This window comes from Amblyomma mixtum, chromosome 2, assembly GCF_055824585.1.
Source record: "Amblyomma mixtum isolate Tamu chromosome 2, ASM5582458v1, whole genome shotgun sequence".
NCBI lineage: Eukaryota > Metazoa > Arthropoda > Arachnida > Ixodida > Ixodidae > Amblyomma > Amblyomma mixtum.
In genome coordinates, this window is record NC_143013.1 from 287,166,958 (window position 1) to 287,181,199 (window position 14,242).

General features: G+C 48.1%; 1 protein-coding gene across 3 annotated transcripts in view; it reads right to left on the reverse strand.

The window, feature by feature from the left end:
- Positions 1-14,242, reverse strand: part of Sarm (sterile alpha and armadillo motif) — a 158,354-nt gene that overhangs the window by 92,083 nt on the left and 52,029 nt on the right. The window contains exon 1 of one of the 3 annotated variants that reach the window (XM_089574309.1): positions 1,645-1,999. The exons of the other annotated variants lie outside the window; for them this stretch is intronic. Within the exon in view, the coding sequence (XP_089430435.1) occupies positions 1,645-1,707 (63 nt within the window). The 5' untranslated portion in view covers positions 1,708-1,999. Of the gene's footprint in view, positions 1-1,644; positions 2,000-14,242 lie in introns of those variants that run through there. 3 annotated transcript variants of the gene reach the window in all.

The window sequence follows — 14,242 nt, forward strand, 5'->3', positions numbered from 1 at the left end:
TGTACCGACAGTAGCAACTTGCTAGGAAAAACCGATGAGATTTTCTGCAAACGCGTGGGCAAGCTGACAGTCTAGACCAGGGGTTCTCAAACTGGGTTCCGCGGAACACAGGGGTTCCGCGGGCTGTCTTCTTGTGTTCCGCGAGAACCCTCACTGGCCCCGACCCGGCAGCTGATATGAGACTGGCTCTGAGTGCTGCTGAGCCACGCTTTGACTTGATCTCAAAAGGGAAGCAGTACCACCCATCACATTAGTATTTGTATTAATCGGTGCAAAACAAAATTTAACTTTTGCAACTCTCTCTTTGCAAAAATGCACTCGACAACATTGCTGGTAAGTGAAAGTGGGGTAGGGGGGGGGGGGGGGGGGGGTTCCTGGAACTTATTGAAGGCTTTTGGGGTTCCTCCAAGCAAAAAAGTTTGAGAACCCCTGGTCTAGACCAAATGCAGGAAACCTTCCACACACCGCATTCTTTGGGAAGGGCACACATACGCTATCCTTATCGAGTGCAACAACTTAAATCTTCTGATTGCTTGGTCTCACAACTCGATGACCTCGATAAAACACACACTGTTATCACATAACTTCACGGTGAGTTTATACCTCGCAAAGAAGCGTTCCCGTGCCTCGCATGAAAACGACGCCATACTCATGCTTTCTTATACTTCTTTTCTTCTGTCAGTCTCTCCCCCAGGCCCCTTCTGGGTTGTTTATCCTTTCATATTCACTCGCCCAGAACACTCGTCTTGAGTGACCAAACATACACGCAAACAAACATGTACACACGAACATACACATCTACAAAACTCCGTTACTTTTCATGCCATGTTTGTGCGCGCCTGCTTGATAGCTTAACATCATCGCCAATGTACGCGATAATGGCTTCTACACTTTCACATCATACATTCAACTGCTGGCCACACTGAAGTTATAGCCCACAAATCAGCTGAAGTAGAGAGCATCAGCGAATAGCCAGCAAACTCTACAACTAATGTCCTAAAAGAGCAAGACATGTTCTACTAGCCGTCTCACACTCGGTACAGTAACTTTGTGCGAACTTCGAACAGCTTGTATTCATCCTCGCTGACTATACTTGCCAGCAGAACTTAATGATGTCCTCCGCCTGACACAGGCACGGGTGCCGCGATAAAAGAAGTTTACATAATTAGTTCGGAGTTTACACAGCTAAAGCTGGGAGCGACCGCACCATTTACAAAACATATCTGAATATAACCGCGCACGCGTCCGCGGACATTGACGCGAACGGCGTCTGCCGTTGCGAAATCCCCACCGCCGCACATCTATAGAGCACAAGGGCATTCGTCTAGACGTTGTATGCAGCTGCAGCCGTTTATGCTGACAAGCTTCGCTGGTACACAAGGCAAACGGGGGACGCCTCGTGTCTATAAAACCAGGGACCGACGACCGTTAAAACTTAAACGACCACGGGAATTCCCTCTCCCCGGTTTGACAGGTGTACACACACGCGCGCGACGCACTCGACAGCTCCGAGATGATGCGCCGCCGACACTGTCACCGATCGCCGCACGCGTGAGAGTTCATCCGGGACAGGCGAGACATTGAGATAGACGTGAGCGGCGGATGATGTCATCTAGAAGGAGAAGAAGCGTGTAGAGTACTCGCCTTGTTGCTTTGCCTGTGCTTGGTAGCCAGGCGCCCCTTGAGCACGTCCAGAAAGGAGGACATGGCCCCGCCACCCCTGCTTCTTCGCGTCTTCGAGAGAAACGCGCGCCGAGGACCCTTCGGTTCAGCGCCACGGGGCACCGCACCACCGGCGGCGACGACACGAGCCACCGAGCTCCGCCACCAGCAGCGAACACCGGCGTCGCCTTCGACTTCGCTCGCGTTCGACGGTTTCGCTCCAAGGAGCGCGCAGAAGACCCCGGCACAAAGTCTCGACCCCTTCGGAGGACCAGACCCCGAGCCGCTCGCGGGGCACCGAAATAGCGGACCTCTGCGGTCTCCCTCCGCTGGCGCTACCTTCTCAACGGTGCCTTCCCCTCCTCCCCCTTTCCTTCCACCCCTTCGCAGCGGAGAGGAGAGCCCGCGAGCTCGGATTTTGCGAAACTTTCTAGCTACTCGGCTAGCGCGCGCGCCGCGCGCTTGCATCTTGCGTGCGACACGTACGCCAGCAGCGAGGAGCAAAGGGAACAACGAACGAACGGGGCACGGGTCTGGCGCGCGAGCACCCCTTGGCCCACATGCGGGAACCGCTTGGCACCCAATGGGTTCCCCTCTGCCCCCCTTACCCCTCTCTCTTGCGCTTCCTCTGAGGCGGTAGCGTCGCGGTGCGTTCTGCAGAAGCCACACACGAGGGCAAGAGCTACAGAGAGCACGCACTTCTGGAGGACCTACGACGACAGGGAGTCCGCAGACACGACATTTCGTCCGTCGTCGTCTCGGTCTTTGTGTCCCGTCTGAAGTGCTTCCGCGAGCCGCTGAGTGACATGGCGTAAAGTTTTCTTCTTTTTTTTTTCCTGCGAAGGATGCCTGCCGCCCACAGAGACGGTGCATACTGTCTTGTTGGAGCCGGGGTGAAACTTCGCTGCAGTGCTGCGAGCGCCATGAGGCAAGAGGTAGCCAACTCCTCAAATTGCGGAGACCATAAAAAATAACGAACAGGCCCTCAGCGTTTTTTTCCTTTTATTTGTTGTTCTGCCTCTGTCTTTACCGGTGCTTCACTGCATCCAAAGCTATGTTCCAAACGATGCTGCTGAGGAGTCCCTCGTAAAGTGACGTCAATGCCCTGTTCCGTATACAGCAGTCCCAGCATTGCTTTTACCAGCGACATTTGTAGTAGCCATGAGCAAGGAATGGAACCGCACACAGGCCATCTAGCGGACTTCATTATTTCGCTGTCAGTACGCAATCGGTGACAGCGTGGCAAAGCATAGACAAAGCCTCTGACGGCAAGAGGGTCACGTGACGCAGCACAACGACGTCGTCAGTACTATACACGATCAGAAAAAAAGTCGGGAGATAATACAACAACAAAAAAAAAACAGACAGCGAATAAAATCGCACCATGCAACACAACTCCACACCTTCCTCGAATTAGAGAATAACTAGCTCCAAACCATGCACACCACAAGAGAAGAACGAAGACTCTTGTTGTGTGCATGGTTTGGCGCTAGTTTTTCTCTTACTCAAGTATGCACCAACTAGCCCCAAAAGAGGTGTTATTCCACCTTCCTTCCCACTTCAGGGGCAGCTCCGGTTTTTTAATGTTCACCGTTTCCGTGGCCTCAGTTCAGTCGATTTCTGCGGGCAACACAGCATTTTCGACGTCACAATCATTCCAGTGTCAATCGACATAGGTCGCGAAGGCGAGGCTCGAATACGGTCTAGAACCAAATTCCAGCGACATAAGTTAGCGACATCAGTGGCATCAGTAAGTGTAATTGAAGTGCCAATATGAGGTGAGTGCACAAACATGGGACAAACTTTGGTGGAATGATGGAATGAGAGAAGTTATTTGAGCATATAGGTATATCTGACCAACAGCCTAGAACACTAAGCTAGTTACTGGGTAAGCTCACAATTCTTCTTTGCTCATTCACCCATATCTTTCTTTGCTTTCTCAATTGCGCGAGCACTTGATTTATGTTTCGTTTGATCAGCGTAGCTTTTGATCGCATTAATGGAAATGTCTGTTCTCCCTATGTTCTGAAATGTAGACCTAATTTCACTGAAAAAGTGCAGCACTTTTTGCAGCACTCTTCATACATTTATGCCGAGCAAGCATGTGTAAATTCTGACCTTGTCCCACGGGCTAGCTCACAACCTCTTATTACGTCACTATTATGAGTGTGAGTTGTGCGTTGGTATTGGCGAATAATAAAAATTGTCTTGTAATGAAAATTTCCGCTACTGCTTATTTTTATGCGAGCAATCCTTGATGAACGCAGTCCTGTCACAGCCCATTGCTCGCAAAGGCTCCGGCGCTCGAAAACAGTTCACGAACAGGGGATCAATAACCTATAACTGTACCATTCGGGCATTAAGACAAATAACACCTTGAAATTCAGCACCACACACGAGGCGAGGGCGAAGGCACAAAAAACGCTATCTAAAAATTGTGTTGGTAGTAAGCACTCGACGTGGCTTCGTTCTTCCACCTCCTCTTCTCGTTTCTTTCTTTTTTTTTTCCACCGAACGACACGTACGCTATGACGCCGGCTCCGCACGACTAGCCGCCATGTTTTGAAAGTATGGGCTTCTTGGAAACAGCGCTACCACTCTACATCTATACTTAACATTCGCCGCACGCCAATAACCGCTGCCCGCTTCAGTAAATTTTTTGAGACTAGTACTAGATGGTTTTTTTTAAGGAACGAAACAGCGCAACTAAAACGAAGGACCAAGAAAAAGAGAGACACGAACACGCGCTGACTTACAACCGACTGTTTTAATCGGAAAACCACATATAAATATAAACCACATATCTCTAATCGCTGCGTCACAGGCTCACGTCGTCATCGCAAACCACTAACATAAAAAGAAAGAAGAAACCATTGGCGAAAGGTAAGCATCTACAGGCTCCCACGCTTTTCCAACAGATATATCTCGCGCTTAGACAAGGCTATCGAAGTGCTGCTCACACATGAGTCACCTTCTGTGCAGATATGATACGCCTCTACCAGTTGTTCCCGTGTGAAGTTTGTTATTTTACCTGATAGTGTGCTTGGAGAAAAAGCAGGGGCAGCAGTTAACAAACACTTCAAGCAAGTGCAAGTTAGCCCGAAGAAGTGCAAAAGACAGGCAGTCGCACTGCTCCAAGAGCTACACCTGGAGGCTCTTCAAAAAGCTGTACATAGTACAAAAGGCCTACAGCTCGAAGTGTTTTTCTCAGCCAAGAGCCACAAAGTGGATGTACCATTCAGAGCAATAGTGAATGAACACGGTACATGGCAGTACTTGGTGTCAGGTTTCCTGAAAAAGCACCTATCTTCCTTGAACATAAAGGACCCGTTCCTGGTGGAAAATTCGTTCAAGGTTATAGAAACGGTATCAAAGGCAGAACTGTGCGTTGTATCCGCGTTCAGCATCGACATAGAAGATCTTTATTACTCGCTGCCACATCCGACTCTCATGAAACATGTCAAGGAATGTGTCACAGAAGACAACGACGAGAGTCGTTTTGTGATGGAATGCGGAATATCAGTTGATTCTTTTATGGAGCTATTGAGCGTGTATCTGCAGAGTAAATTGGTGTCGTGGGGTGGAGACACATACGTCCAGCGGTCCGGCATATGCATCGGCTCAAGCGTAGCACCTGTTTTGAGCAGTATATATTTAAGCGCAGTGGACAGGGCACTGGAGAAAGAACTCAAGGATTGCACCTCTAGCATCCTTAGATACGTGGATGACTATCTTGTGGCACTACCAACGGAAGCAAGCCCTGAAGTGGTCAATGACATCATGAAGGTATTTTCAAGCACGGCGCCTGAACTAAGGTTTACCTATGAAATGCCTTCTGAAGAACGCCTGCAGTTTTTGGATGTCAACTTCAAGTTTCAAAGGAACCATGTATGTTGGCGTTACGCACCAAGAACGCAAAAGCCACTTCTTGATTTCTTGATTTTGATTCAAATCATTCCAAGCTGGTCAAGAACGGGATCGCCATGGCGTGCCTTGGAGCGGTAATTAAGAAGTCATGCTTGCATGAAGTTGGTTCAAGCTTTGACACACAATGGTCTCGTTGCAGAGCAGCAGGTTTTCCGGAAGAGGTGTTAGTGTCAACGTGCAACAGGCTACTCTTGAAAATGAAAACAAAGAAAGAAAAAGTAGCTGAAAATGACACTGGAAGTAAGAACAAAGGGGTGGTAGTCCCATATGTGCATCGGCTGTCTCACAGATGGAAGAAGATAGCGGCGAAGTTTGGGGGCAAGGTCTTGTTTTCAGCGCCTAATAAGCTGAGCAAGGTTCCGGCGTCAGTGAAACGCAAGAAAGAAAACGGCAACGCCACAGAAGGGTGCGGAGTCCGGCATGCCACTCAGTTAGTGCAGTGCAGAGTTGGAGTCGTTTACAGGATTCCGTTCTCGTGCGGCCATTTCTACGTGGGTCAAACAGGCAGGTGCCTCAACGAACGCCTTTTGGAACACGCTAATTCTTTGCGTGGCTCCGGTTCGTCAAAACTGGCTGCACATTGCAAATCCTGCCTATGCACTCCGTACTTTGACAATACTGTTGTGCTGTATCGCCATAAAGAACAACTGGTACGGGAAGTAGTAGAGGCGTATCATATCTGCACAGAAGGTGACTCATGTGTGAGCAGCACTTCGATAGCCTTGTCTAAGCGCGAGATATATCTGTTGGAAAAGCGTGGGAGCCTGTAGATGCTTACCTTTCGCCAATGGTCTCTTCTTTCTTTTTATGTTAGTGGTTTGCGATGACGACGTGAGCCTGTGAAGCAGCGATTAGAGATATGTGGTTTATATTTATATGTGGTTTTCCGATTAAAACAGTCAGTTGTAAGTCAGCGCGTGTTCGTGTCTCTCTTTTTCTTGGTCCTTCGTTTTAGTTGCGCTGTTTCGTTCCTTAAAGATGCATTACCAACTCGCCCACTATGCTATGTTGCTACTAGATGGTCACAGGCATTTTAAGGCGAAAGCCTTTAATGTCTCATCGTTGTAAGCAGCAGTTGTCGACAGAAATGTCACGCTTTTCAGTTGGTCCAAACGGTCGTGACGTCACAGTGCGCGAATTTCAAACGGGGCCAATTGTACTTTGGCTAGTAACCAGGCAACCAATTGAAGGGATCGTATAGTGATGCCCCAAGTAAGTGGGACTGAGCTTAGTTAATTGCTTTGTTACTCAATTAGCCTAATTAACTTTTCTAGTCAAGCCATATAAATAAATAAAACCGAGTAAGAAATTGGTCGAGCTCGGGAATCGAACCCCGGTCTTCGGAGTGTGAGACGAGCATGCTATCCACTCCGCCATGCCAGCTTTTTTTTTTTTTTTGTCTTTATTGCTCCGCCATGCCAGCTCGTTGGTTTGGGAAGAAGAACAAAGGTGCGTCTAGTGAATACGGTGTCTTCGCTCACTCCCATCCTCCTCCCTTTTCTTCCGGGGAGGTTTAGGTGTCCACCGAGATATGAGAGACAGATACATTTCCTTTCCTCAAAAAGCAATTTACCGACGAGTGAGGCATAGAACCGAATCGGCGATGGCGTTCTATGGACTCCTGGAAGCGTTGCAAGAGGTTGTCGCGTTGCAAGACAAGACGTTGTCGCGTTGCAAGACGTTGTCGCGTTCCACTCTTAGAGGCGAAGCCTAACATCTTAACCACACATCAGTGACCGCACTTTAGGTCAAAAAAGTGCCCCCCTGAATTTTGACGGGTGTCCACAGAGATATGTGAGACAGTTACTGCGTAATTTCCTTTCCTCAAATACAATTTTCATTTTCTTCATTACGGGCCATCTTTGTCTTTCTTCTTCCACTCCCACTTCCTCCCTTCCTCTACGGTGCGGTTTAGGTGTCCACCGAGATGACAGAGATTACTGCGCCCTTTCATTTCCTCAAAAAGCGTTCAAAGGGCAAGGCATCGCGCCGAACGGGTGGTGGTGTTCCGTGGACTCCCTGGCAGCGCTACAACATGCTGTCGCGTTCCACTCCTAAAGGCGAAGCTTATGCGCCATTAATTAGCAGTTAATTAGTATTCAGGCACGAATAAGTAATTAACCATTAATTAGTGATTTGTCGTCACTTAGCAATTAGTACTCAATTACATGTGACGCCACCAATACCACAGAAGCAGTCAAAGTGGTGCGGAAAACGCTTTCGCCTCTACGCACTTTAGACAGTCAAAGTGCCCCCTGAATTTTATAAAGGACTCGCGGTTTTCAGTTCCAGCTATCCAACTCTTTGCACGAAGCATCTTCCCTGGCGAAGAAAAGAGTTTCGGTTTGGTTTGCAATTTTTTCGCTTTTTTGAAATGCTTCCACTCAGAAACTGTGTTTTGGCGGACAGAAGGGGCGCTAGAAATATGATGCCGCCATCAACTGAATATGTTCGAAAAACCCCCTGAATACATCTACGCTTGCCAGCAGCGGATGCATTAGTGACGAAATGAAACATTCTAGCCTTCAAGTCGACGCTCACGAATTACCCTGGGGACCAGTGGCGTAGCCAGAAATTTTTTCGAGGGGAGGGGGGGGGGGGGGCAGCAGTTAAATAAAAGAATGTATTCTTATGTCTTAAAAATCGTGGAACACATAACTGATACCAATGCTTCCATGTTTTTTTGTGTATTTAATAAGTAAAGAAAACATCACACGAAGTCTAGAACTATATCAGTCCGAAACTAGCAAGGAGCATGCTGCAGATATGAAAAACGTAAAGGCCATGAAATTAGCAAGTAGAGGACAAATATTTTAATGAATATTTGTCGTTCAAGAAGCTTTAGATTTTTGTACATATGCAATGGCCAGGAAAAAATCTCAACGACGCTGTCCTTCGTTCCAGTGTACTACGCAGCAGCAGCTGTCACCGGTCATGTATTGCGAGTAATTGCACCGAAATTTTAGTCGCAACAGCGAGTACATGTATAAACAAGGAGTTCTGCAAAATATGCATTAGAAGTGCGAAGATAAAATGTAGTATTAGAAATGCGAAGATGCAGCTTGATAAAAGACAAAAAAGTGTCAATGAGTCACTGTATGTATACACAAAACCTCGCAACAAGATATTTAAATAGACGTATGTCTCCATTAAATCTACGTATCTATGCAAAAGTCACCTTATATAATGCGTCAAACAAGGCAAATAAACATCTTTCGCAATCACAGATAGTAAACTTTACACTCGGAAAGACAGATAATCCAGGCAATAACAAAACTATGATAGCAGAAGGCCATGCCGCGGTCTCGACAGCACCATATGGTTAGAATAATAGAGGAACAATGCAGAAATCAATAAGAAAGTACGTATTTTAAGGCGAAAGCCTTTAATGCCTCATACTGTCGCTAGCAGAAGCGTCGGCAGCCGTGTCGACAGACGCGTCGGCAGGAGTGTCGACAGACGCGTCGGCAGGAATGTCGACAGACGCGTCGGCAGATTTGTCGGCCTTTTGGCGTCATTGCTTAAAAAGAACCTGCGCCGAGGGTGGGAATCGAACCAGGGCCTTTGGCATTTGAAGAGGAGACGCTACCACTCCGCCACGAAGGCTCAAGGTTCCAGCATGAATAAAGACGCATCTAGTGAATGCATAGGTGTCATAAATAAAATAAAAGGAATAAAGTCAAGAAAAGGAAAATAAAAATAAGAAAATAAGCAAAAATAAAAACTAAAATAGGATATGAAAATAAAAATAAAAAACATCAAAACAAGAAAAGAAGCAAGAATAAAAAAATATGAAAAATAAAAAGTAAATAAAAACAAACAGTGCGCCAGGAAACGCTTTCGCCTTGCAGCACTTTAGGGAGCCAAAGTACCCCCTGAATTTTTTTAACTGCCTGCACGGCGACAATTATTCTGCACCCATAATTACAGAAGGGTATTCATTCATTTGGTTCAAAGAAAAATGGCTGAGGCTTAACTTGGTTAAGCCTTGAGAATGCGAAGCATCATCGTGTCGCGTAATTTGGAGGCGCACAACCACAGCGACGGCGCGAGGTGGGCCCCCGTTTCTCCACTGTCGTGACGTCATCGTGTCACGTGGTGTGACGTCATGTATCACGCTTTTTGGAGGCACACAACCACAGCGACGGCGCGAGGTGGGCCCCCGTTTCTCCACTGCTGTGACGTCATCGTGTCACGTGGTGTGACGTCATGTATCACGTGATTTGGAGGCGCACAACCACAGCGACGGGGCGAGGTGGGCCCCCATTTCTCCACTGTCGTGACGTCATCGTGTCACGTGGTGTGACGTCATGTATCACTTTTTTGGAGGCACACAACCACAGCGACGGCGCGAGGTGGGCCCCCGTTTCTCCACTGTCGTGACGTCATCGTGTCACGTGGTGTGGCATCATCGTGTAACGTGATTTGGAGGCGCACAACCACAGCGACGGCGCGAGGTGGGCCCCCGTTTCTCTACTGTCGTGACGTCATCGTGTCACGTGGTGTGACGTCATGTATCACGTGATTTGGAGGCGCATAACCACGGTGAAGGGCTGAAGTGGTAGTATGCTTCGCATAAAAAGTAAAAGCATAGCTAAAAAGGAAAGAGAAGGACAAACGAAAGCCACCAATGCCGCAAGTTGAAATAACGAATATCCGAATGTGTATGTTGGGAAACGCCGCGTGGGCCATGAAATTAGTCAGTTGTTAATCCAGTCGTTGTGGTGTGTACACTCTTCTTGTCCCTCGTCTTGTATGACTGTTTTTTTTTCGTTTACAATGTACCAACCGGCCCGCATTTCAACCCTTCTTCAAGATCAATCAAGATCGGTTATTGATGTCCTCAAAATTTTTGTATTCGTATGGTAATTTTGATCATGATGCTAACTGATGTTTGCGTTACGTGACTCCAGGTGCATGGGCGTTGCCACGAAATCGAACCCGAGTTAGCAATGTACGCGTCAAAATGACTTTTCTAGTCTTAAAGATACATTGTAAGTGACAAAATCCAGAATGACTTCCGGCGCCGGTGGTTGTTTTGGTCAGCGGTGCATGCCGTTCGAAAAATTTTCGGTGGGGGGGGGGAGGGGGGGGGGGAGCGCCATAACCACTGAGCCACCGCGGCAGTTCAAAGAGGCTGATGCAATGCCTATTTCGTGGTGGTGATGCGGGACAGGGGGTGGAGAGGGTAGTATGGGCGAAGAGTACAGGATATTTTTCGCTCTTTTTTGCAAGTAGCCCAGCTTCAAGAAAATCTTAGATTCCATACACTGAAATCTTCGTTAAGTGCGAATGTGCCGCAGGATTCAAGGACAGCGCGGGAAGCCGGAGCGTCCCGCTAACGAAACTTGGCAGCGCTCAAGCGCCGGGAAGCTCGTACGCGGGAAGAATGCGTTCTGCGGCTATCAAGAGATTTGTCGATACGACTAAGATTCCTTTGTCTTTTGTCTCCGCTTCACTTTATATATTTTGTTCCGATGTATTTAATTGCCAGGAGCGCAGTTCGCACGCGGGACACGACTTCATGGCAGGATGCCCGCTTTCCCACAGAGACGAAGCTGCTGAGGTCGGCCGGACGGCAACACCAATGGCAACGTATTGCAACCAGCAAGCACCTTCTATTACCCCACAGTAGACGGCGCCGGCATCGCCGCAATAAGTTAAACCGAGAACTCTTGCGTAGACGTGATGACTGGTGATAACGCTATCTTGTTGAGCTTCAAGCAGACGCTCTCGACAGTGTGCCCTGCGTGTCATGTGGGTGTGGGAATGTGCGTGGTCGTATGAAATTGGATATGTCTGCGTGGTCATGTTTTCAGAGCCATGTGAGAGTGGGCACCGGCGCGTTTATGCGGGAGTCTGGACCTGTAAGGTCTTGTGGGAGCGCCATGTGATATTGGAGACCGAGTGATCAAATGAGAGTAGAGGTACGCTGGGTAACGTGGAAGTGCCATGTGGGAGTAGGAATATTCGTGGTCACGTAGAAGCGCCCCTGGGAATGGGAGTGTGCGTGGCCATGTGAGAGTATGGGTCTGCATAGCCATGTAGGAGTGTCATGTGATAGTGGAAATTTGCGTGGTCATGTGGAAGTGTCATGTGAGAGTAGGAGTATTCGTGGTCACGTAGAAGCGCCCCTGGGAATGGGAGTGTGCGTGGCCATGTGAGAATATGGGTCTGCATAGCCATGTAGGAGTGTCATGTGATAGTGGAAATCTGCGCGGTCATGTGGAAGTGTGATGTGAGAGTAGGAGTATTCGTGGTCACGTAGAAGCGCCCCTGGGAATGGGAGTGTGCGTGGCCATGTGAGAATATGGGTCTGCATAGCCATGTAGGAGTGTCATGTGATAGTGGAAATCTGCGCGGTCATGTGGAAGTGTGATGTGAGAGTAGGAGTATTCGTGGTCATGTAGAAGCGCCCCTGGGAATGGGAGTGTGCGTGGCCATGTGAGAGTATGGGTCTGCATAGCCATGTAGGAGTGTCATGTGATAGTGGAAATCTGCGTGGTCATGTGGAAGTGTCATGTGAGAGTATGAGTATTCGTGGTCACGTGGAAGCGCCCCTGGGAATGGGAGTGTGCGTGGCCATGTGAGAATATGGGTCTGCATAGCCATGTAGGAGTGTCATGTGATAGTGGAAATCTGCGCGGTCATGTGGAAGTGTGATGTGAGAGTAGGAGTATTCGTGGTCACGTAGAAGCGCCCCTGGGAATGGGAGTGTGCGTGGCCATGTGAGAATATGGGTCTGCGTAGCCATGTAGGAGTGTCATGTGATAGTGGAAATCTGCGCGGTCATGTGGAAGTGTGATGTGAGAGTAGGAGTATTCGTGGTCACGTAGAAGCGCCCCTGGGAATGGGAGTGTGCGTGGCCATGTGAGAATATGGGTCTGCATAGCCATGTAGGAGTGTCATGTGATAGTGGAAATATGCGTGGTCATGTGGAAGTGTCATCTGAGAGTAGGAGTATTCGTGGTCATGTGGGAGCGCCGAGTGGGAGTCTGGGCGGTCATGTAAGGGTGGGGGTCCCAGATTCTCCTCCGGGGAAGAGCGAAAAGTCAGCTAGGGAGTGTTCCCTCTCCACCTGAATTTTTAATTATCACTGAATCCGTAATCCCTAAAGTGCCGAGAACGGCTCTCACGAACATTAACTCGCACTTTGCCAGGCAGTATATATAGCGCTAGGAATACGGCCGGAACAAACGAGGACATTGGACAATGCAGTTTGACGGTGTCTTTTATTTCCCCTTAAAATAATGGCTGCATAGGTTTGGTTTATGGGGTTTAACGTCCCAAAGCGACTAAGGCTATGAGAGACGCAATGGCTGCATAAGAAATAGCAAGCGCGGTCAGAATCTTCTATCATAGACGGGTGAATGGATAATCAGAAGCATCCCACTCCGATTGTGTGATGATAACAGCCGGTTAGCTTTCGATTCCTAACACGTCTTCTTCGAGGCCACTGCGCCAGTTTCCTTCCCTCCTCAGCTAAATTCTTACATATTCTCTCTCTCCTCCAACAATCCTCTGATCTCTTACTCATTTCTCCTTTCTTCCAAAGCCTAGCCGTTTTTAAGCCTAGCGCATTTCGGATGTAGGTGGTGGCATGTACCAGAAGCTGCAGGGCCTTACACTGAACGACAGTATATGTCCTATCGTTTCTCTCTTTTATGCAGCAACAATAGACATCATCTGTGATATCAATATTTTTTATAGACTTTCGCTCTCACGCATACAGCTCTATCCTCCAAAACTAAAGTGCTTCCCTAAAGCATGTCCAAATTTTCTTTTCTTTTCGTTCGTTTTTCGCTTTACTGAAGCGCTCCAAATATTCCTTTGTCTAACACTATCTTTTGCGAGTGAATATTTTCCGAGTGTCTTCCGAGTGTCATGAAATTTGTAATTATTTGAGGGCTATCGCGTTCTACATGTAGGATCGATACTACGGGGGCAGAATTATACCTGACAACTTTCGCCGCTCATCGCTTCAATTCCATTTGCCCTAACCTAAACATTCGTCACACTAAACCTTGCCTTTCGCCTCGCCTGTTTCGAATTTCGACCACCCCATAATCTCCTTTGCTGACCCGAAAGACGCGGGTTCGATCCCGGCCTCGGCGGTTGAATTTCTTTGGAGGAGAAATTCTAGAGGCCCGTGTACTGTGCGATGTCAGTGCACGTTAAAGAACCCTAGGAGGTCGAAATTTCCGGAGCCCTTCACTACGGCGTCTCTCATAGCCTTAGTCGCTTTGGGACGTTAAACCCCATAAACTAACCTAAACCAACCATAATCTCCTTAGGTCACCTTACATTTCTTCCACAGTCTCTGTGTCATGCAGACTAGTATTCAGTTGAGCTAGTATAGGTACAATCCTTGTCAAAAGTTTCAAGCCCAACTAGTTTGCTTCTGAACCATGTTGTGTGGCTGTTTATGCATTGCCAGCGTTGGAACTCCTTTGAAGACGTGAGCGACTCATGTCCACACACCTCCGAAAGGTAATACTTCGGCGGATGCTACAGGAGCTTCACCACGCGGCTTAGAAACAAGCTCCTTGGACTCCTTACTTTTGACAAAGGCTGTACTTGTTCGAACTCGTAAAGGAACAGCGCAGCTGGGACGGGACGATGATGATGAAGTCCTCAGGCTTAATGGCACATA